Below are 21,599 nucleotides of genomic sequence, written 5' to 3'. Positions count from 1 at the left end.
TTCAGCGTAGTAACCCCTGAATATTCGAACTCGATTTTGGTTGGCATGGCAACCACCGGGATTTGACTGAATATGAAGAAATAAGGTTTGATGTAAGTGTGACAACGTTTGTGCTGCTCTTTGTTCGAAATGGTTCTCAATATTTTTTTCGACGCGTCTTGAGCGAAAACTGATTGCAACGACAAAATGGCACAAGCAATTTATCCAGACATGTCGAACGCGATCGTCGCCCAGGATGAAATGGGTAGACCGTTTATTATTGTTAGAGAGTAAGTAGAAGTGTAGGTATTGCGACGATCCGTGCTAATTGAGTATAGTCAGGGCAAGAAGAAGAGGTGTGTGAATTATATATAAAGACGAAGTAGTGCTGACTATTTAGAACACATGGAATTGAAGCAGTTAAAGTAACGATATTGAGTAGAATGCCAACGAGCGATACTGATGAGATTAGTCACATATTTTGGCAGCCCGGACTGTGTCTGATATTGTCAAGACTTCACTTGGACCAAGAGGTATGATGCGTGAAGTAGAGTGCTAGATCTGTCTGATGAGCTAGGATTGGACAAAATATTGATTTCTCCAGATGGAGATATTACAATTACGAATGATGGTGCGACAATTTTGGGTCAAATGCAGGTTGAGAATCAGATCGCAAAGCTGTTGGTTCAATTGTATGATGATTTTTATATTGTGGTCCCGGGTTTACTGATTGGTGATAGATCTAAATCTCAAGATGACGAGATTGGTGATGGTACGACAGGAGTTGTAGTTCTCGCAGGAGCGCTGTTGGAACAGGCAGCTGAATTAATTGACAAGGGTGTTCACCCCATTCGGATTGCAGACGGATACGACCGTGCGTGTAAAATCGCTGTTGCGCGTCTGGATGAAATTGCGGATACAGTTGAGTTCAGCCTGGAAGACAAGACGAATTTATTGAAATCAGCGAAAACGTCGTTGGGCAGTAAGATTGTGTCGAAAGCGCATGATAAATTCGCCGAGATCGCCGTTGATGCGATTGTCAGTGTTGCTGATCTGGAGCGAAAAGATGTTGATTTTGAGTTGATCAAGGTCGACGGAAAGGTCGGAGGGTCACTCGAAGACACTGCGTTAGTAAAGGGAGTGATTTTAGACAAGGACATGTCACATCCACAGATGCCACGAATAGTGAAGGATGCAAAGATTGCTATTTTGACGTGTCCGTTTGAGCCACCTAAACCAAAGACCAAACACAAACTAGACATCACAAGTGTGGATGAATTCAAAAAACTGCAGACATATGAGCGGGAGAAGTTTATGGAGATGATCGAGCAAGTCAAAGCGACTGGAGCTAGTTTGGTGATTTGTCAGTGGGGATTTGACGATGAAGCCAATCATTTGCTGTTGCAGAACGAACTACCAGCTGTTCGATGGGTGGGTGGGCCTGAGCTTGAGCTGATTGCAATTGCAACTGGCGGGCGAATTGTGCCGCGATTTGAAGATTTAACATCAGCGAAACTGGGACACGCCGGATTAGTGCGCGAGCTTACGTTTGGAACTACGAGAGACCGGATGATGGTTATTGAAGAATGTGCAAACACGCGAGCCGTGACGGTGTTTGTCCGTGGAAGCAACAAGATGATCATTGACGAGGCCAAGCGAGCGCTTCACGATGCATTATGTGTCGTGCGAAATTTGGTACGCGACAATCGGGTTGTTTACGGTGGGGGTGCAGCAGAGATTGCATGTTCGATTGCAGTTGCGGACGTGGCGGATCAGCATCAGGGCATTGACCAGTATGCCATGCGGGCGTTTGCTACGGCCTTGGACGGTATTCCAATGGCACTTGCGGAGAATTCAGGTCTGAATCCGATTGAATCTCTTGCTAGTGTGAAGGCGCGACAGATTAAGGAAAAGAACAGCCGATTAGGAATTGACTGTTTGGGCAAGGGTGAGAACGATATGAAGGAGCTGTTTGTGCTTGATCCATTGATCGGCAAAAAGCAGCAGTTGCTTTTAGCGACACAGCTCACAAGAATGATCTTAAAGGTCAACGATGTGATTGTGAGTGGGAATGATGATGCCCAGTACTAAACCCGTGCGTGATGGTGTCTTGTGCACGATGTGCACGGTCTTCTGTCACTGAGACAAAAGCGTTGCTAGTGCGGTTGTGCTGTACACATTTTGTGCCCGAGTATTAGAAAAGACTTTAATTTGTTTATTTTTGACCGACTTTAATTTGTTTATTTTTGACTGAATCAAATCAGCTTTAGACAAACGTCAGAAATAAATTTTAACCGAATTCATTGATGAATCTTGTAAGACAAACAAACAGGAAATGCCGAATGGCCCGCAGTAAGACAGAATGCTGATTGGGTCAAGACGAAATGTCTCGGGTTTTGTTTTGTATCAGGCGACTGGAGCGTACCCGGTCTAATCCTGATATAGTAAGATTATTGTATGACACGTTGGGTCGGTTGTACTAACCGAAGTCAGTAATCTGATATTGGTTCAACTATTTGATTATATAATAAACTGTTAAGTAGAATAATTAAAAAATGAACAATAAAATAATCAATAAACATAATTTAAAAAAATAGTATTTAATAATTGCTATGGCAATTGAGACGTTTTAACTGAGATAAATTATGGTTTCCGACTGAGTTTTATAGCGCGAACCAGGCCGGGCCCTACGCAGCAGCTTCAACTTTAGATTTGTCCGCTTCAAACTCCTTTCACTCTTTCACACTGTTCACCTAATACTTCACGTACATAATATTATATATACATTGTAGTATATATTATATATGATATATACAATAGATATATATATATATGTATATATGTATATATATGAAATTGTATATTACTCACCACACTACTGAAGAGAATGCTCTTATAGTATCACATATATATAATAAATAATGGATAGAGACCAATCTACTTCGTTTGCGCCTTACACTGGGGCATCTGCTCAACCGCATTCAATGCCTTATGACTCGACTGATAGCCAAAATCATCGTCAGCATTACGTTCCAACATCTCAATTTGAATCAAATTCTCGGCCTTTCACTCCTCAACAACAACCGCCTCAGTCTCAGTCAGGTCCACAGCAACCACAACAACAACAACAATCACAGCAACCTCAACAACCTCAACAACCTCAACAACCACAACAACCTCAAGCTTTGCAACAACAACAACAACAACAAGTCCAACAACAGCAACAACAACATCCTTATCTATCGAGACCTTACCCAGCAGATCTGAGGTTTACACAGGACCACTCTCGAATTCCGGTCGGAGGTTATACGACCGATGTCGCACTTTCAGGCTATCCTGGTTATCCGCCAAACTCTTTAGCGAGTGCTTCTTGGCGTGGCGAATGGTATCCGCCTGTTGCTAGTGCATTTCCGCCTCATCCTGGAGCCAATGTTGTTGGAGGAGGACCGGTTGGATCTGTTCCTCCAGTTGGAATGTTAAATATGCCAAGCAGAGCAGGACCGGTAGACAACCGAATGAGAAGGGCAAGGATTGATGATTATGGTAGTAATACTGTTTATTCATTTGTACCGCTTCCAGGTGCAGCTCAGCCAAAACGACCACGAAGACGATACGAAGAGATTGAACGAATTTACAAGTGTGGATACCACGGGTGTGAAAAGGCTTACGGTACATTAAACCATTTGAATGCACATGTTGCTATGCAAAACCACGGTCCTAAACGAATACCTGACGAGTTTAAAGAGACAAGGAAAGAGTGGAAGCAGCGAAAGAAAGAAGAGGAGATGCGACGGAAGGCTGAGGCCGATGCGAAACAGCAGCAGCAGCAGCAGCAGCAACAACAACAATCATCTGTCAATGGGCCGCCAATTGTATCAGGACAGGCTCAATCAGGGCCATTGCCAATGCATACACCTTCTTATACTTATCCTGACCCTTATGGCTCATATCAATGAATGCAAATCAGTTGGCCTTCTTCTAGTCTTCTTCTAGTCTTCTTCTAGCTTACTTCTACGCGTCTTTTTCGGTTCAGATTAAAGTGCGCGCTTGGTTTTACACTATGTCCGCACTTGTCGCGCTTGTTCTTATAGGGTTTCTTCTACGGCAAGCTCGGTACTCGGAAAAGCTTTTTTTTTTCTTTTCTTTTTTTCGTATGTTCTAGTCTCTGTTTTAACTTTTCACTCGTTTTTATCTTAATTTCTTTTGTTACATTTAGTTTTTGTATTATTATCACTATTATTTTTTAAGAGATGGCATGAGTTTAATTGTATTCTTTTTGTATATTTTGAATTATATTTGGCACTCAAATATTACTGAGGTACAAGAAACAAGAAACACGGAAAACAAAGATATCCTGACCCAGTGTCTCGGATGTACGCGGTAAACCCCCCCGGCAAGTTCAACCGCGTGCAAACCTTAATATTCTAATGGAATGTTATCTACGCCCTAACCCAATACCATAATTTTTGGCACGTGCACTTAATTTGTTGTCTACGGTGAACTCTGAAGTGACACACACACACACACTAACTAACCTATTTCTAAGAGGGGGTTTCACGCAAAGCTGCTGCAATTATATTTTTCGTACACAATGCAACGTTAGCCCTAACCCTATTTCGTTATTGTTACTTTTAACGAAATTCTGTTTAAAAGAGAACAAACGCCTATGAAATTTATTACATAAATCATATGCCCAGCATATGCTTCATCCTTTCGTACACAAGGAAAGAGCACGACACCATCGGTATCACCTTAATGTAACCAATCGTCAGTCCAACAAAATATCCTCTAATTCCTCGCTCACCCCAAATTTCATATGCTGTAGTCATTATGCTGTCAAACTTAACTGTTTTACGATTCTTTGCTCCTCCAATTTGCATTCGTCGTCTAATAACTTCTAATGGATAACTCGCTGTCTGTGCAACCATGCCTGCAAATCCGCCTGCTGTCAACTGTGCCCACACCGTCAATGGCACCCGCCGGTCTGATCCAACTTCACCTGTCGTGACTGCATAAGGTGCCAGGTAAGGAGACCGAAATAAATCATGAACTGTGTCATGCGTCCAGAATGACACTCCGGCATATGGCAGCATTCCAAGCACTGTAGGAGAAAATCCTCGGTAGAAATTATGCAGGCCTCCACTGCCTTCACTGTAAATCTGTCTACAGATTTTCAAAAAACTGGCTCTGTGATCTTGTCTAGTCTCGTACGCAAGTCGAACTCGAATTAATTCGAGCGGATACGTGCAAAACACTGAACATACGCCTGCAAATGATCCTGATAGCACTCTTCGTATGTTTGTCTCCTGCTCGGGTCTTGATATCAAAACACTCCTGATCTGCTCATACATGACAAACTTGATTGCCGCATAAGGAAATATACGCAACAATGTCGCAGAATGTCCTTGAAACAGTCCTAAAAGCCCGTCTTGCTTATATATCTTGTTTGCTGCCCCCCATACTCCCATTCTTGTGCCTGTATACTGTTTAAATTCAGGGCTCGCAGTCTGGAACAAAATCTTGACTCGGTCTAATGGAGCAATAATACTCTTTGCCTGTATATTCAATGTCAGTTATGTGTATCTTACAATATGTGCAAACAAAAACATACCGCACATCCAGCAAGCCCGCCAGCTAGTCCACTCCGCACCACATAATCATAAGACCTCGTCTGTCCGACCACGTACGCCGAATCCTGCCGCTTATGCTGCCGGACCGTCAAATCCAAATCCTGATCTCCTGCTACAGGATGGTCTGACACTGTCCGTACTCTTTGCGCGGACTCGGTCATTTGCCTGTTTTTGTAATTTTTCTACTCAATTATGATTCTCTTTAGTCAACCGTTTCATTGCCTTTTTTAATCAATAAATACAAACGACAGAATAACAAATGGCGGGGCAATCATTAGTCAATCGATAAAACTGCAAACTTACTCGCCCCGGAACAAGTATTACCCGGCCTTCCTACTTCCGACGTCACTTGTCATACTAACCCTAGATTTTTTTTTGGCCATCCGCTGACAGTCAAGGACGTTCGTGACGCTGATACGCAAACTTTTAGTTGTAGCGTTATCACAACAACGAGGGACAACTACAACGACACGCCCTGTTCAAACTAATGGCATTGAGAATAGGCCGAACGACATGGCTGGCACGTCAATTAACTCAATTACGGCCGATCAACGTACAGCTCTCGAACACGATCCGGACTATGCGTGAATCACAAACTCGCAGCATCCGCATTCAAAACATACAACCTTTTCGGCCGCGATTTAATTCTTCGGTAGCAAATCAAACGAAAAAAGTAGAACCAAAGTCTGAAGGATATTTTAAGAGTTTGACTAAAAAATACGGCATGAACGTCGTGTACGTTTACCTTGCCCTGTCATTGCTTGATTTCCCTGTATGCTTTGTCATTGTTCACTCGCTTGGTCAAGAAAAAATTGGGGAATTCGAAGACGAAGTTGCAAAGTACGTTGGTCCATACACTGAAAAAGCCAAGGACTTTTTACGTCAACTTAACTTTCCAATTCCTGGTAAGTTTCATTGTCTCTCTGGTTTCGTATGATTATGCTAATTCAATAGAAAAGCACGACGATGACAGTCAGGTATTTGGAGTCGAAACTACAGACGAAGCAGGAAAGCCTGCTCACAAGGCATCACTACTCACCGAGGCCGCAATCGCATACGGAATTCACAAGAGTTTCATTTTCATCCGCCTTCCCCTTGCTGTCGCTATAACACCTAGCATCGTTAAGTTTGGCGCTAGACACTTCCCGAGTTGGTTCGCAAAGTCTGCGAACAAGTTTGGTGTCAAGGCAGATGGCAAACGCCGATTTGGAGGTTTCTTATTCTGAGTATGCAATCTCGGCTCTTTGTATATAAATCTTGTAATATAGATTAAATAATTAGTACAGTTTCAAATCACCCGTAATCTGGTCTAGCAATGGCTTAGGAGCAGGGCCTAGACCTAGAACTGTAGCACTTCCGGCCGCAATCTGTGTACGGCCAGCGTCATGAATCAGACAATGAGTTAATCCAACGGACTCTGCCTGAGCCTCTAAAATCATCAACGCTTCCTCACCCTTTACTTGAACCGTGATCTTGGGCTGTCCTCTCCGCTCCCAAAATCTGAGCATGTTCGGATGTGCCCTGCTTGATTTCTTATAGCATCCAACCGCGGCATGAGCACATTGAGCTGCTGCCTTGCCCTTTGTCATTCCCAAATCTGTCCTTACAACCAAAATCTACAATCAGTACTTATTTGTCAAAGCATGAAATAATCTGCATACCATTTTATACTCTGTAAACATGTCAGACATAGACGCGTCTGGACCTTCTACGGTATCATCAGATTCATCAGACTCGTCTTCATACTCGTCTTTATCAAGTCCACTTGACCCAGTAGTAAAAACCGACGACAAAAGCGCACCGAGCACCACTCCAGCAACACCAGTCGCAATCGCTTTAAAGTTCTCGCTCACCAGCATTTACTCGACTCATACACCAAAGTCACTTGGACAAGAACGGTAAAATATAAACAAAGAATTTAAAAAATCAAAGAAGATAGTGCGGCTCATTAAATCACGTGATATACTGAATTTTATCGATTTCCCCGCACTCGCCTGAACGGGACTTGTCGCACAACCCCGCATCTGCAAGTCTTAAGGCAGCCTGATTCGATGGTTATATTGATTTATTTAAGTAAAGTTTAGGTTGGTTTCTTGTTTGTTTATGCATCTCACTCAAAATGTTCCGAGGGTCTAGGGAGAGAATAATATAACCGGCCGGGTAATTCGCGATATTCCGGGTGCGCTTTTTCGTAGCGATGATGCTTTAAAACCCTCTTCTTTTGTCTATTTCCTCTCCTCAATTCCTTGTTTAACACTCCACTCTGGACTAAGTATATAAAAACAATGCTGGTTAACCGTCAGTTCTGCCGTTTATTCAAGCTGACCGCGTTTGCTCGTCCACAGATCCGTCTGATCTCTGCCGTGAGTGATCTTTATAGTCGTGGGTCTCGTGACTAATTTGGTACATTAGTGGAAAAATGTCCCCGCTGGTCCTCCTGACGCGATTCTCGGTTAGTTTGTAGAAGATGATTAGTCAATTGATTGTATCTAACTATTTCTAAGGTATCACAGAAGCATTCAAGGCAGATTCGTTCGAAGAAAAGATCAACCTCGGTATAAAATCTTCTTGCCTGGCCACTTCTACAATTGCAGAAACTGATCCTTATTTTTTTAGGTGTTGGTGCATATAGAGACGACACAGGTAAACCTTACGTTTTGCCATCTGTGAAGGAAGCCGAGCTACGTTTGGTCCAAAAGCAACTCGACAAGGAATACGCCGGCATCACAGGTGTCCCCGCATTTACTAAACTGGCAGCAACTTTGGCATATTCACCTTCTTCCGCTGCATTGAAAGAAGATCGCGTTGTTATCACTCAGTCTATTTCAGGAACTGGTGCGCTTCGTATAGGTGGAGAGTTTCTGGCTAAATGGTATCCCTTTGAAAAGACAATCTACGTTCCAACCCCCACCTGGGCGAATCACGGCGCGGTTTTCAAGGACTCGGGGCTGATGGTCAAGTCTTATAGGTACTATGATAAGGGCACAATTTCACTTGACATTGACGGTATGATTGAAGATCTGTCGGCCGCACCTGAAAATTCCATTATATTGTTGCATGCCTGCGCTCACAACCCTACTGGTGTTGATCCCACGCCAGAACAATGGCAGGCCATCAGCAAAGTGATCAAGTCACGCGACCATTTTTGCTTCTTCGACATGGCGTACCAGGGATTTGCGTCTGGTGATACAGACAAAGATGCGTACGCACTCAGATACTTTGTTGAACAGGGTCATCAGCTTGTTTTGGCCCAGTCTTTCGCAAAGAACATGGGCTTGTACGGTGAGCGTGTTGGTGCGTTTTCGCTTGTGGTTGACTCTGCCGAAGAAAAGAAGAGAGTTGATTCACAGTTGAAAATCATTGTTCGTCCGATGTACTCCAATCCACCTGTGCACGGTGCCCGGATTGCGTCTGAGATTTTAGGAGATGAACAACTTAACGCGCAGTGGTTGACTGAAGTCAAGGCCATGGCCGACCGCATTATAGAAATGCGTTTCTTGCTTAAGAAGCATCTCGAAGATCTTGGATCTGCTCGTGACTGGTCCCATATCACTTCGCAGATTGGAATGTTCTGCTACACTGGTCTTACTCCGCAACAGGTGGCAACTCTGCGTGCTGAGTACTCGGTTTATATGACAAACGACGGTCGCATTTCTGTTGCCGGAATCACGACCAAAAATGTCAAGTGAGTTTGAACCGTGAATTTATGATATAGTAAGCTTACAAGATTATAGACGACTTGCCGAATGCATTTTTGCCGTGACTAAGTAGTTTTATACAGCTAGAAAACCAATTACGGGTTAATCACCATGCGAGCATGGATGACGATGGCTTTGGTTTTTTTGCACTTTTTTGTATTTACACAAAGCAATGATTTAAATGGGCGCTGGATGACCATTTGCATTTTTATTTAAGAGAATAGAGTTTGAGACATAAACGAAACTTGAAATTAAGCTTTGAGATTAATATGCAGGTATTATATTGGTTAAGTAGAAACATTTTATTCTTATGCTACTTGAACCTTAATTAAAGAAAGACTTGCTTTCTCTCTTCCGCTCTTCCTCAATCTTTTTGAGCAGTTTTTCTGTTTTGCCCTTTCCTGAACCTTTACCGTGGAACTGGTGCGAAAGATGTTTAAAAGCTTCTTTTTGGTTCATTGATCGCCCAAACTCGTCCTTATACTCGATTTTGATATCAGGTTTGTAATCCTTAAACCGTCGTTGCGCTTCACGGGCTTCTGCTAGTTGCCGTGACTGATTTTCGCGCTGAGAAGCTTCTTCCCGTTCCTTTTGAGTCAGGCCGTCGTACTTTCCAGATTTGCGGTCAGCTTCTCGCTGGCGCTTGAGTTCCATCTCAGACAATGCCCTGCGTCTAGCCATCGACGCTTTCCATTTCGAGTTCTCGCGCTGAATCTTTTGCCGCTCGAGGTCCTGCTCATCAGGTTGCTTGAGCTGTCCGCGTGACCGTAATAGATTTAGAGTCGCACCCAACCCGACCGACGACACAGCAGCTTCTTCTTCTAATCCTGTCACTTGCTGCTCTTCTTCTTCGGCCTCGCCTTCTTCTGGTTCTTCGCTTTCTGCAGGCTGGACATCTGGCATTTGTACATCCGGCGACACTTCTGTTCGGATCCGACGTTGTTGCTGCTGCTCCTCATCGGTTGTAGAGCCGATCGTGCTAACAAACTCAGTCATGTCGTCAATAACCAACCCTTCTCCGTCTATAGCTTCTTCTTGCGGTTGCTCTTCAATGATAGTCTCTGCTAGCATTTCTGGCGTCAGGATTTGTGTTTTGCGCTTCAGTTGCTGTAATCGTCTTTGCTTTGCTAGTAGTGCTTGTAAATCCTCATCATCGTTTTCAATATTATCTTGGCCATAATCAACCATAACTGCGTCTTCGTCGACCTCACGGGTCCGACTTTTGGACTTTTTGGCTTTTTTAGGCTTGCGCATCTTCACCGGTTCTGGTGGCATATAATCTGAAGCCGGGGCAATGATATCTGGCATTTGGACATCAAGTGAAACCTTAGTTTGATTTGGATGCATCGCGGTCTCGCGCTGCTTTTCTCTCTCGTTCACGACCGCGCCAACAGAGATCACGTCGCTATCAAGAGTAAAAAACTTTGAGTTCTCTTCTGATTCCTCGTCGTCATACCTTGACAAAATGCCACGCGGCTCCCCGCTGTCATCCTCTAATCCTGTGTATCGTGCTTTCCGTTTTCTATTTTCGATATTTTTCAAAGTCTTGTGGCGCTCTTGCAAAGCAGAAGAAATCAGTTCGTCTTCGCCGTCGTCCAGCACGTCGCGATCTTTGAGAGTAAGAATAACATCTTCATCATCAAATCCAACTATGTCTTCCAACTGATGACCAACTTTGAGACCTCTCAAGTCATCAGCGGTGTACTCTTGTCTTTCTTCCTGTTCTTCCTGCTCTTCCTGAACCTTTCGCTTCTTCGACCTCTTGACCCATTTTCTAACATCGTCATCCTCGTTTTCATCTGCTTGCCCTAAAGATTTGCTTTCCAGCAATTTCGCCCTCTCGGTTCTTTCTCTCGCAGCCTGAATCCGCTTTGTAATCTCTTCTGCTTGTGCAGCCGCCTTATCGGCCGATTCCTTTGCCTGCCAATTTGCAACCGCCTGAGTGTCTTGATCAGTAACAGTTTCTGACTCTGAAGGAATCGGTCGCAGTCCAAGTGAAATGCGTATTTTGTTCGTAGCTTCAATGGACAGTGACGACTCGTCTGTTTGTACCACTTCAGTTTCCTCATCTTGAGCTTTCGGTTCGAACTCCGGAACTGGTATAGGCCGAAGTCCAAGTTCAACTCGCTTCTTATTTGTTTCTTCGAGTGACAAAACTGACTCCTCTGCCATTTCTAACGTGGTCAAGCTAACAGGAACTGTTCAGTAAATTTGTTGACTTTTAGCAACGTTCTGTAATATACGTACCCAGTGCCGTAATATACTTTACTCCCAATGACGTCTACTTCATCCCCGAAGTCAAAAAAGTTAATCAACTATATCTCTCAATTCACTAACAAACTGTTCGTTTCCATCTTATGAATTGAACTGAGCAACACTCGCTTCTTCAATGTACCAAGACAGTTATTCTTCCCAGTCTGGCTCGTCTGTATCAAGGCATAGTCAGCAGAGCTCAGTGTCAACTCAGTCCGCATTTGATTTTGAGTACTCGTCTAATGCTAAGAAAGGCTCTACCTCTTCCTCGTCGTTCATAGGAGGAATCTTCCATTTGGGACGAGGCAAAAAGAGTTCACGCGATGATGGCTCAATCTCACCGGCAAAGTCAAATTCATCTCTAAAAATTCCGTGTGGGTCATCTGGAAATATCTACAATGGCTCAAATTATAGCGATTCCAGGCTGGCAGCGCCAAATAGATATCATACTCATTCAGGCACAGGATCTGCTGCAGTTCAGACACAGCATTCTCCAAAACCGGACCAATTTCAGTTCCAGCAGGAAAGAACTGTTAGAAAGCAGTCATCGGGACTTATCCTTCCAACAATGCCATCCCAGACTTTGACGGCGTCCATCCCTCCACCACCACTACGGAAAACAACTCCGCCAACTTTACTGGTTGAACATGTGCCGCGCAAACGCTCGATGTCTCCAGCACCGTCTCCGTCCCCTCGGACTTTAATTCTGTGCACTTCTGATCACGAACATTTCACTTTAATTAATATCTCTGGACTTCATTCCGTCGACACAATCAAACGGGTGGTTGTAGAGCGCATGCAGCTAAATGCTAACATTCTTGCATTTCACCTTACTGAACTTGGAGAACTTGAACATGCTGAACCACTTACGGACGACAACTTGTTGGAGTCTTGTCGCCATCCTCAAGTAATTGCAAAATTCTTTGTCCGGACATCAAAGCAGCATCTCCAGTCAGCCCTTGATGTTTCGATGCATAACAACACATCTGTACCGACGGCTCTTGCTATGAAAGTCCAACCGGTCAGAAAACAACAGTCACTACCACAACAAGAACAAGATCAGCAACGGCAACAGAAGCAGCAAGAACAGCAACAGCAAGTGCAGCAGCAGGAAGAGTCGAAGCAACAGCAACTTGCTACTGCTACTAAGAGACCTCAAGTACAAACTACGGGTTTGATTCAACCAAACCAACGCGTACCATCAGACCACGACGTGCAAATACCAGATACAGAATTCCATGAGGGAAAGTTTAAGGTACTGACTCGCCCGGTACCGTCAATCGATTTTGACCAAGGTAGACAGTCGCCTTATGGAATCCAGTCTACGCGAGAACCAGAACTTACTGCGTTAAGAAATCCTCCGCCGCCACCACCTGGCCGGAAAAGTTCGGTTTCAATCCAGCGTGACCGGCGATCATCTAACTTTGGAACTGCAACTTCAGCGCAACAACCACAGCTTGACCAAACACCGTCAATATCAGTCACTTCTCCTATGACTATTGTGCCTGGTATGCACCAAGTAGACTCACCCAGCACGACAGATAATCAAGCTCATTCAGAACTGGTGTGGAACGCAAAATTTGTGCCGCACCAGACTTATAATGTGCATCGAAAACCACTTGCTCCTTCAGCCTCGACCATTGACTTCCGGTCTGTTGTTGACAAGGAGCGCCAAAATGGATCTCCACTAACGCTTCCGCCTCCAAAAGACGAACCAAGTCAGACAGCTTACTCTGATGAGGAGTCGTTTAAGACTAAGAATGAGGCTTTTCAAGAAAATGAAATTTCGTTTGATGACGCGCCTAAATTTCCATCGTTTGATGACGCAGACGACAGTGAAGATGACGATGCCGGTTTGTGGGCTATAAAACCCTCGCCTGAATCTACGAGAGACTTGGACTCAATGCCAATATCGCTCTTGCCAACAGATAGTCTAGACCCGACTCTGTCGACTACTAAATCGAGCCGTCCGAATTTACGTGTTCATATTGGTGGGACCGAAGTTATCGGCCTCGACGTGGACCCGATGTCTGCCATCACAGAGCGCACAGAGTCTGCTAAAGATACGCCAAGTGCGACCACGTCCTCGCCGGCTTCCGTGGTCAGCGAACTGCCGACTTCGGAGCGATTTAGATCTAGACAAGAGCTACAGCGGCGAGTCAAATCGGCTGTTGCGCAAGACAGCGACAACGCTGACGACGGCTGGGCAGTCCGTCCGCCAGCAGAAATTGTGTACGACAATCTCGAGAAGTTTTTCCCAAACACGGACCTCGATAAACCGTTCATCGATGACAGCCAAATATACTCACCACGCTCACCCGCAGCTGAGCAAGCATCAGGACAAGTTCTTGGCACCCGCAAAAAACCAGTCGGCACCACTCTGGAGGACCCGCCCGTTCCAGAACTTCCTCCGCCTCCGCTGCTTCCACAAAATCAAAGTTATTTTGCTTCATCATCAAATCAAGGTTCAGAGAATGCAACTGCAGCAGCTTCTAACACTGGTACTCAGCTCAGCCGTGGATTTTCGTTTAGAGCGACTTCTCATGATGGCATTCCGGCGCAAGAAACTATCGACGTCCAGCCTATAGCAATGAATCCATCTGCAGCACCGCCGTCAGATGGCGCAGAATTGCCGGAGTCGACAGGAATTAAGCGGGAGACGAAGGTTACACGACCACCACGACCGTTGACACGTGCTAACCGCATGAAATCAATCCGTATCGTGGCTCGCGAAGCCGTTGAAGCTAGACGCGTTTTAAAGAAGGCAGTCACATTGGACGGGGCCAGTACAGACAAAAATGGCGCAACCGACTTACTCAGACGCAAGAGCACAAAAATGTGGGGACAGCGTGTGGTTGAAGTCACCGCAAACCAGATCCAGAAAGGACAGGTCAGACACAACGAATCGGCCCGTATGTATCAACTATCTACTATAGTTTAGAGACTAATTAAGTCAGAGCAATTTAATTGGGTCAAGGGTGAGCTTATTGGTAAAGGCACGTTTGGACGTGTATATCTTGCTCTCAATGCCACGACCGGTGAAATGATTGCAGTAAAACAAGTCGGTGTGCCTAGTACTGCCAGTGACAAGGATAGCGCGAAACAACGCGAGGTCGTTGACGCTTTAAACTCAGAGATCGAGACCATGAAAGACCTCGACCATTTGAACATTGTTCAGTATTTGGGCTACGAAGCCATGTCTGATGTCTGCAGCTTGTTTCTCGAGTACGTTCCCGGTGGCTCAATCGGTACATGTCTTCGCAAACATGGCAGGTTTGAGCGTCCGGTCATTCACTCGCTCACTAGACAAGTAGTCGACGGACTTGCTTATTTGCATTCCAAGGGCATTCTTCATCGCGTGCGTTATTTAACTTTTGTTTGCTATCTGAAAAAATTTAACGCTTTTTAGGATTTGAAATCAGACAATTTGCTTTTAGATCTCGACGGCGTGTGCAAAATTTCCGACTTTGGCATTTCAAAACGGAGTCAGAACATATATTCCAATGATGCCGAAATGTCAATGCAAGGCACAATTTTCTGGATGGCGCCTGAAGTCATTCACAATGTCGTGCACAACGAAAGGCAAGGCTATTCGGCAAAGGTTGACATCTGGTCGCTCGGGTGCGTCGTGCTCGAAATGTTTGCCGGGCGTAGACCGTGGTCGAACGATGAAGCAATCGGCGCAATGTACAAGCTGGGAAACGCGAAGCTCGCACCGCCTATACCGGAAGACACTAAATCGTATGTGTGCGAAGAAGGAAAAGAGTTTTTAAATGCGTGCTTCTCTATAGACGCTGAAGCTCGGCCAACGGCTCAAGTGTTACTTGGCTCAAAGTTTTGTATGCGAGATCCAGATTTCAAATTCGCAGACACAAATCTGGCAAAGTTGATCAAATATAATGATAGACGACGTTGATAATTTCAAAAGCGTTAATGGTGTTTCGGATTGCTTTTCCGGCGTTTTACAAATAATAACAATTTAATATTAAGTTACAATAGTGCTAATAATACATATAGCCTGACTCACAAAATACAAACAATATGATACAAATTAATAAAAAAAGAGTGTGCAAGGCAACTCAATTTTTTCACTGCTAACTACCCTTGTATCCTCCCACGCCGCCGCCTAACAAAAAAAAAAGAACTCGGAACGAGAACGTAGTTTCATGATGTGCCACCAATGGTTCGCAGACGCTTGCCTGACATTTGCTTTGAGAGCTTTGGGCTTTGCTTGAACTTTGGCGGCGACTGTGCAGACTTCACGTCCTGAACTTCTTCCTTTATCAGCACCTCGCTCGATCCATTTTCCTGCATATCTGCACTACTCATATCGTGTTTCCGCTTCACCGGTGGTAAACTTCGGGGGCTTAGACCGCTTGACGGTGAAGGTGTGCTCATCGGCGTCGACACGTCACCGGGTATTTGCCCGTTGACGTCTATGCTTTGACGGTCAATATCATTACCTTCGCTGCCATTAGCTTTACCGACGTTCTTTATGTCCTCGTCTCCACCCTGGTTGTCTTCCTGACCAGCGTCCATATCCTTTTCACCATCAACAGTGTTTTCTTGCTGTCCTTGTTGCGCCTGACTTTGGATCGATGGCTGATTCTGATTTGGTTGCTGCGTTGCATTCTGCTGCTGTTGCTGTTGCTGTTGCTGTTGCTGTTGCTGTTGCTGTTGCTGTTGCTGCTGCTGCTGCTGCTGTTGCTGTTGCTGCTGTTGTTGCTGTAGTAGTAATTGTTGTTGTTTTTGCTGCTGCTGTCGCTGCTGCATCTGCATCATCTGCATCATCTGCATTTGCTGCTGGTTTTGCGGTTGATGTGCCCGATTCTGCTGCATTTGCGTTTGTTGCATTATTCTCTGCTGCTGCTGCTGCTGCTGCTGCTGCTGCATTTGCATCTGTTGAATCTGATGTTGTTGCTGAGCAGATACATTCATCATGGCCTGCTGCGTACTTTCTCGCTGCGCGTTGACCAAGTTTACAAACGATACAAACGACTGAAGCGGACCGGCATTGTTACTAGGAAGCATATAGTAGGGCATTAGCTCTCGCATCTGTCCCATAACCTGAGTAATTTGAAGAAATCGTGTGAGAGATTCGGTTATGCCAAATTCATTCACGTTGGACACTGGAAACACGGGTAATGATAATGCTTTTGTTGACGTCGATGGTGAGCTAGACGATGGAGAGGAACTCGACGAGACTGCAGAGAAAGCCATTGAGCGCGAAATAAACTCATTATGCTCATGAGACATATACTCAAAGTTTTCAATCCTTAATCCAGCATTCATAAAAACCCGCAGTGATCCGTGCGAAATAACATGGGTACCATCGGAAAACCAGTATATCATAGTCGCCCTACCGCATTCAATAACATGGACCTCTTGTGCCACAACTACCTCTCGTGGATTTTCAGGAATGAGTTGTACCCGCTTCACCCCGCCTAAAAACAATGTGTGGTAGTAACGGGGTAGTGCATCCTTTGGTACCTCAAACTGTTTTGGAAGTTTCTCTACCGGATTAACAACCGTATATTTTAGTCCGCCAAGGTCAGAATAAAAATCAGCAACAAACCGTCTCCAGTAATCTAAATCTCGTATATGTTCGGTATTTGCATTTAAGATTTCACAATATGATTGAAGTCGTAATAAAGCTGGCATAGTCATCAATCTCCTAATTATGTCAGCAAGACCCACACAGCTGCACGTTATCCCACCCTCGCATATTTGCGCTATGCATGGCCGTCTGCGCACCAGAAGCCGCCAGTTGTTGCTGTGTCGTGTGACTTTGATGCGCCAAAGCCTGTTGATGCTGCTGCTGCTGCTGTTGAGCCAGCATTAATTGCTGTTGAGTTGGTGGCTGCGGTGCTCCTTCTTGTGGAGTTTGTCGCTGCTGTGGACCACCATGCTGCTGAATTCCCTGCCCAGGAGCTTGAGGGCCCGGCATTTGGCCAAGAGGTTGCATTTGCTGCGCAGATGGTTGTTGTATTTGACCTTGCGGGCCAAGCTGCTGCTGCTGCTGCTGTTGTTGTTGTTGTTGTTGTTGTTGTTGTTGTTGTTGTTGTTGTTGTTGTTGTTGTTGTTGCTGCTGTTGTTGCTGCTGTTGTTGTTGCTGCTGTTGTTGTTGTTGTTGTTGTTGTTGTTGTTGTTGTTGTTGTTGTTGTTGTTGTTGTTGTTGTTGCTGTTGTTGCTGCTGTTGTTGTTGCTGCTGTTGTTGTTGTTGTTGTTGTTGTTGTTGTAATGGTTGTTGCTGCTGATTGGCAAGCGCGTGTTGAATCTGCTGCTGTAACAAATGCTGCGGTACTTGCTGATTGGCTAATCGCATACTTGTAATGGCAGAAGCCGTTGGGTTCTGCATATGATACGGGTTTGCACTAGACACTGCACCCTGAAGCATCTGCTGCACTTGACCAGGTGCTCCAGGCACACCCATTGCATTTACAGGTAAAGGAATTGCAGGTTGCACCAATCCCGCATGGACCTGGCCAGGGGGTATATTCACGCCATTCGTCAGTTGTTGACGCTGTTGTTGCTGAAGTAACTGATATCTATATATCATCTGTTGCTGAGGTGTCATTTGCTGCTGCTGCTGCTGTTGGCGTTGCCTCAGCAGATACTGCTGCTGCTGCTGATTTAGTCCCATTTCGTGCGGTTGCTGCTGCTGCAATTGATGTTGTTGTTGCTGTTGCATTTGTAGTTGAAACATTTGCTGTTGTTGCTGTTGCTGTGGTTGTTGCGGCATTATGGTATTATCACTAGAAAATTGGCTTTTCTGCTGGCCAGTCTCTAAGCTTCCCGGAGTCTGCACCGCTGGTTGCGGCGTAGGCGTCGCCTGTGATTGAGGTGAAGCCATCAGCTGCTAATCGTCTATCTTTGCAGACTCGGAGATTAAACACAAAATCCCTTATTAGGCAATGATCTATTGCTGTTAGATACGCTTATATAAAGCTCTCGTGTTTGTTCTGAACACGTCTATCGCATGTTTGCCAACATAGAATGCAAAAAATAGATTTGACAAAAGTTGACTGAGATCAAAACAACTGCAAAAGAGCATCTATAAACTGCTATTGAACGCCAGACGTAGCTTATCATCATAAAAAGCAAACTCAGATCAAACACGAGATCAAGTCAAATAACGCTAGACTTGCCTGAATCACTGTAGATTCGCTATATGAGAGTGAGATCAGGTGCGGCGTGATGACAGGACATCCGTGATCAGTAATTGTGTGAATCTTATACGCTTCAAATGCTGGAAGCACAAAAAAGTACACGGCCAACTATGGTAGTAGTACAAACAAATATCTTGAACGGAACGGTAAGAAGTTGACGTTATTGTGGCGGGTCAAATCGACTACGACCGGCGGCGAAGTTAGGATGGTGTCTCTCGTGATGTGAGTGTAGGGACGGAGGTTAGGTTACCCGGCCAAAAGAATTAACTAAATTCTCCGTTCTGTCAAAAGTTTCATTGCTAGTGTCAAGTTGTAGACTTGGAGAGCTTTTCTGGATAAATCTGTTTATAAATTTACATAATCGGCAGTTATAACCTGTTACAATTCCAAACATCAGCCGCTCTTCTTTCAGCGTCAAATACAGCAAATCTACTCGCAACAACGAAAAGCGCCTATTTTTTGTTCAAAACTGACTGCGTGTCAAGCCGGTTGAATTCGGATAAAGGAATATCTGAAGACAATGCAATCCTATGCTCATAGCTGACATCGATACATCCTAGAAATAATGCAGGATAAAATATCCACGAAATCAAAGACGCGATAGAAACCATAAGCGTGTCTAATACTAGAAAATACCCTTCTTCTGTCATTAAATATCCATTCCACCCATACGACAACTCAATAACACGGTAAATTGAGCGTGCGAAGATCAATACAGTCGCAATGAACGTGGCGACAATAAAAGTCTTAGCCAGTCTTGAATTTCGCACATGAGCAAAACGGTTAGATTCTTCTGAAATCATTGAATCATCGCGCACGTCGACTTGCTTACTCCTGCGTCTCACGCGAAAAAAATAATCCGCACAGACGATAAAAAAGAATGCAGTAACTAAGACCTGAAAACCCAAACCGCCAATCATGACATATGTGCCTGTATGCATAATAGGATCCCCGCTTTCAGCAGAAGAAGCAATGCCACCTCCAGCACCTGCGCATGTTAACATTTATGCATTCATAAATGCCAGAATATATACCTTGAAGTAAAATGCTGAACAAGTCAAGGCAAATAAACACTTTAGAGTATGTCCACGGACTGACACGAGAATGTCTGACACCCCAGACCACCACTATTTCACCCAAAAGATAGTAAATTCCGGCCATGAAAAACGCCGGGGCAAAAGTTAGGCAGACAATTTGTAGAAGAAAAGTAGTTTTGTTGTACGGATCAGTATGGGCAATATACCTACCAATATAGCCCGCGGTTTCGAGTCCCATGGTAATAAACATACAGCCCATAAACCAAAATTTTCGGTAGATCCAACCCAGGCCAGTATGCATTATCCAAGCAATTGCAAAGATAATCAGTGCAGCCAAGTTGGGACCAGTAAGCGGAACATAGTCGAAGGGAAGATCTTTAGATGCAGTCTTGTTGGCGGGCATGATAATGCTTTTATTTTCAGATAGTGGTTGATAGGTCCAGAGCAGATACTAATCCATACTTATAAGCAGAACAGACAGATAGAGAACAGACACACAGACAGGAAAAAAATAGACATTGGAATGAAAAACGTAATCACTCGATAGGTGTAACAGTTTATCTATTTAAAGCTGACCAAAATACGTAATTCCCCATACCAAAAGAGCCAAGGGATAGAATAAAGCTATTTATTGTGCATGGTGCTCAGGCTCACCACTCTAAAACTATAAATTCGACAGGCTTGCTAATTACGTATGCATCAGTGGACATATTGACAATCGAATTACTGCACCGCCTTTAAAATATAGATTTTAACTAACTCGCTAACTAAAATTATTATTGGGCAGTAATATAAAAGGTCTTTGCCAATGAAATAAACTTGTGGTCAAAAGTGTTATTTTTGCTGCTACGGCCGTTACCCTCCCTCATACTTCTCTTTCACTGAAAGAACTTACTGATTGTGATGATACGACGAATACGGCAAGCTGCACATATTACCCCTGAATACACATCGTCGTGCTATACGAACACTCGAAAACGAGTCGTATATAATGCTGACCCAATGATGAGATAAAGCTGCAAAGCAAGAGCGTAAGAAAGAATATACAGCTCAGACATATGATGACCGTGAAATCCGACTTATTCGGTGAATGTAGTAACAACGCGTCTAAGAAATCTGCACCACTTCATCACATCACATCCATGTCCTTGTAAGCAAATATAGTTGTGATAATGTCTCCGCTTCATAGTACTCAGAGCACAGACATTGATCCAAATCATGAAAATATTATGGAGAGCCATCGACTGGTCCCGCCAACATGGCAGCTCTCGTTCTCTTCGCAATCGCGTGGGGTATGCACTCCGGACTTGCAGTATATTACAGACAACACTGGTTCGGCATTTTTATGTTCATTCTAAACAGCCTTGAAACCGGAAACCGCAGGGTACATTAGTCGCTATTTGTCATCAAAAAATTCGTACATTCTAAAACGATACTTGGTTCACGTTTTTCATGGCCGCAGTTTACTTCTTACTCGCAAAAGTTATTGCCATTCTCGGAATTAAACATTTCAGATTCAAGACATGGACCTACTACAAAATCTTTGTTTCCTTGGATCTTGTCAGCATCATCTCGCAAGGTACTGGAGGCGGCCTATCTGCAATTGCGTTAGCCAAGGGTAGAAATACCGCTGCTGGAACCCATAATTACCGGACTTACGTTACAGGTGTTTGCAACATCTATCCTTTATTTTTGCTGTTTAATTAATTCAGACAGGTTAGAAAATGGTACCAGAGCGGTTCAGTACAGATGTCTTAAAAGCTGACTTTTCAGCGACTGACAGTTTATATTCTGATGGATCTCCAAACTTTGAACATGTGCGAAAGTCTGGAA

General features: G+C 44.3%; 11 protein-coding genes across 11 annotated transcripts; 6 read left to right on the top strand and 5 right to left on the bottom strand.

The window, feature by feature from the left end:
* Positions 1–162: 162 nt before the first annotated feature.
* Positions 163–2,464, top strand: V1512DRAFT_255750 (chaperonin Cpn60/TCP-1 family). The gene is made up of 6 exons (XM_066914848.1): positions 163–269; positions 318–335; positions 380–404; positions 452–512; positions 557–671; positions 720–2,464. The coding sequence occupies exons 1-6, from the start codon at positions 187–189 to the stop codon at positions 2,068–2,070; spliced, it is 1,653 nt and encodes a 550-aa protein (XP_066773939.1). The 5' UTR covers positions 163–186; the 3' UTR covers positions 2,071–2,464.
* Positions 2,465–2,801: 337 nt separating this feature from the next.
* V1512DRAFT_255746 (uncharacterized protein) lies at positions 2,802–4,282 on the top strand. Its single transcript, XM_066914847.1, has one exon. The coding sequence runs from the start codon at positions 2,901–2,903 to the stop codon at positions 3,933–3,935; it is 1,035 nt and encodes a 344-aa protein (XP_066773938.1). The 5' UTR covers positions 2,802–2,900; the 3' UTR covers positions 3,936–4,282.
* Positions 4,283–4,487: 205 nt separating this feature from the next.
* On the bottom strand, positions 4,488–5,872 carry V1512DRAFT_217908 (mitochondrial carrier domain-containing protein). Its single transcript, XM_066913614.1, has 2 exons — positions 5,591–5,872; positions 4,488–5,534 (listed from the first exon to the last, which is right to left on the bottom strand). The coding sequence occupies exons 1-2, from the start codon at positions 5,768–5,770 to the stop codon at positions 4,665–4,667; spliced, it is 1,050 nt and encodes a 349-aa protein (XP_066773937.1). The 5' UTR covers positions 5,771–5,872; the 3' UTR covers positions 4,488–4,664.
* A 129-nt stretch (positions 5,873–6,001) lies between these two features.
* On the top strand, positions 6,002–6,902 carry V1512DRAFT_255744 (uncharacterized protein). Its single transcript, XM_066914846.1, has 2 exons — positions 6,002–6,514; positions 6,564–6,902. The coding sequence occupies exons 1-2, from the start codon at positions 6,097–6,099 to the stop codon at positions 6,833–6,835; spliced, it is 690 nt and encodes a 229-aa protein (XP_066773936.1). The 5' UTR covers positions 6,002–6,096; the 3' UTR covers positions 6,836–6,902.
* V1512DRAFT_284337 (peptidyl-tRNA hydrolase PTH2-domain-containing protein) lies at positions 6,766–7,468 on the bottom strand (the record flags this gene model as incomplete). The annotated part of the gene is made up of 3 exons (XM_066918020.1): positions 6,766–7,225; positions 7,271–7,359; positions 7,411–7,468. 3 exons carry the CDS (start codon positions 7,466–7,468, stop codon positions 6,887–6,889), a joined length of 486 nt encoding a protein of 161 aa, XP_066773935.1. The 3' UTR covers positions 6,766–6,886.
* A 375-nt stretch (positions 7,469–7,843) lies between these two features.
* On the top strand, positions 7,844–9,658 carry V1512DRAFT_255739 (pyridoxal phosphate-dependent transferase). The gene is made up of 4 exons (XM_066914845.1): positions 7,844–7,972; positions 8,022–8,061; positions 8,114–8,164; positions 8,226–9,658. The coding sequence occupies exons 1-4, from the start codon at positions 7,895–7,897 to the stop codon at positions 9,296–9,298; spliced, it is 1,242 nt and encodes a 413-aa protein (XP_066773934.1). The 5' UTR covers positions 7,844–7,894; the 3' UTR covers positions 9,299–9,658.
* V1512DRAFT_255738 (SART-1 protein) lies at positions 9,581–11,548 on the bottom strand. Its single transcript, XM_066914844.1, has one exon. It carries the CDS (start codon positions 11,477–11,479, stop codon positions 9,632–9,634), a length of 1,848 nt encoding a protein of 615 aa, XP_066773933.1. The 5' UTR covers positions 11,480–11,548; the 3' UTR covers positions 9,581–9,631.
* Positions 11,549–11,633: 85 nt separating this feature from the next.
* V1512DRAFT_255736 (uncharacterized protein) lies at positions 11,634–15,635 on the top strand. Its single transcript, XM_066914843.1, has 3 exons — positions 11,634–14,472; positions 14,518–14,918; positions 14,970–15,635. The coding sequence occupies exons 1-3, from the start codon at positions 11,697–11,699 to the stop codon at positions 15,474–15,476; spliced, it is 3,684 nt and encodes a 1,227-aa protein (XP_066773932.1). The 5' UTR covers positions 11,634–11,696; the 3' UTR covers positions 15,477–15,635.
* V1512DRAFT_231366 (LIM-domain binding protein-domain-containing protein) lies at positions 15,523–17,221 on the bottom strand (the record flags this gene model as incomplete). Its single annotated transcript, XM_066913982.1, has 2 exons — positions 15,523–16,267; positions 16,553–17,221. The coding sequence occupies 2 exons, from the start codon at positions 17,219–17,221 to the stop codon at positions 15,725–15,727; spliced, it is 1,212 nt and encodes a 403-aa protein (XP_066773931.1). The 3' UTR covers positions 15,523–15,724.
* Positions 17,222–19,181: 1,960 nt separating this feature from the next.
* On the bottom strand, positions 19,182–20,169 carry V1512DRAFT_201144 (RTA1 like protein-domain-containing protein; the record flags this gene model as incomplete). Its single annotated transcript, XM_066913214.1, has 2 exons — positions 19,182–19,717; positions 19,764–20,169. The coding sequence occupies 2 exons, from the start codon at positions 20,167–20,169 to the stop codon at positions 19,182–19,184; spliced, it is 942 nt and encodes a 313-aa protein (XP_066773930.1).
* A 1,043-nt stretch (positions 20,170–21,212) lies between these two features.
* Positions 21,213–21,410, top strand: V1512DRAFT_198961 (uncharacterized protein; the record flags this gene model as incomplete). Its single annotated transcript, XM_066913173.1, has 1 exon — positions 21,213–21,410. A coding segment is annotated over one exon (198 nt), but the record flags the coding sequence as incomplete, so codon positions are not given.
* Between the last annotated feature and the right edge of the window lie 189 nt (positions 21,411–21,599).

The sequence above is a fragment of the Lipomyces arxii genome (assembly GCF_038497795.1).
Source record: "Lipomyces arxii strain Phaff 12-163 unplaced genomic scaffold V1512scaffold_1, whole genome shotgun sequence".
NCBI lineage: Eukaryota > Fungi > Ascomycota > Lipomycetes > Lipomycetales > Lipomycetaceae > Lipomyces > Lipomyces arxii.
The sequence above is the reverse complement of the archived record's forward strand: the minus strand, read 5'-3'. Positions and strand labels throughout refer to the sequence as shown.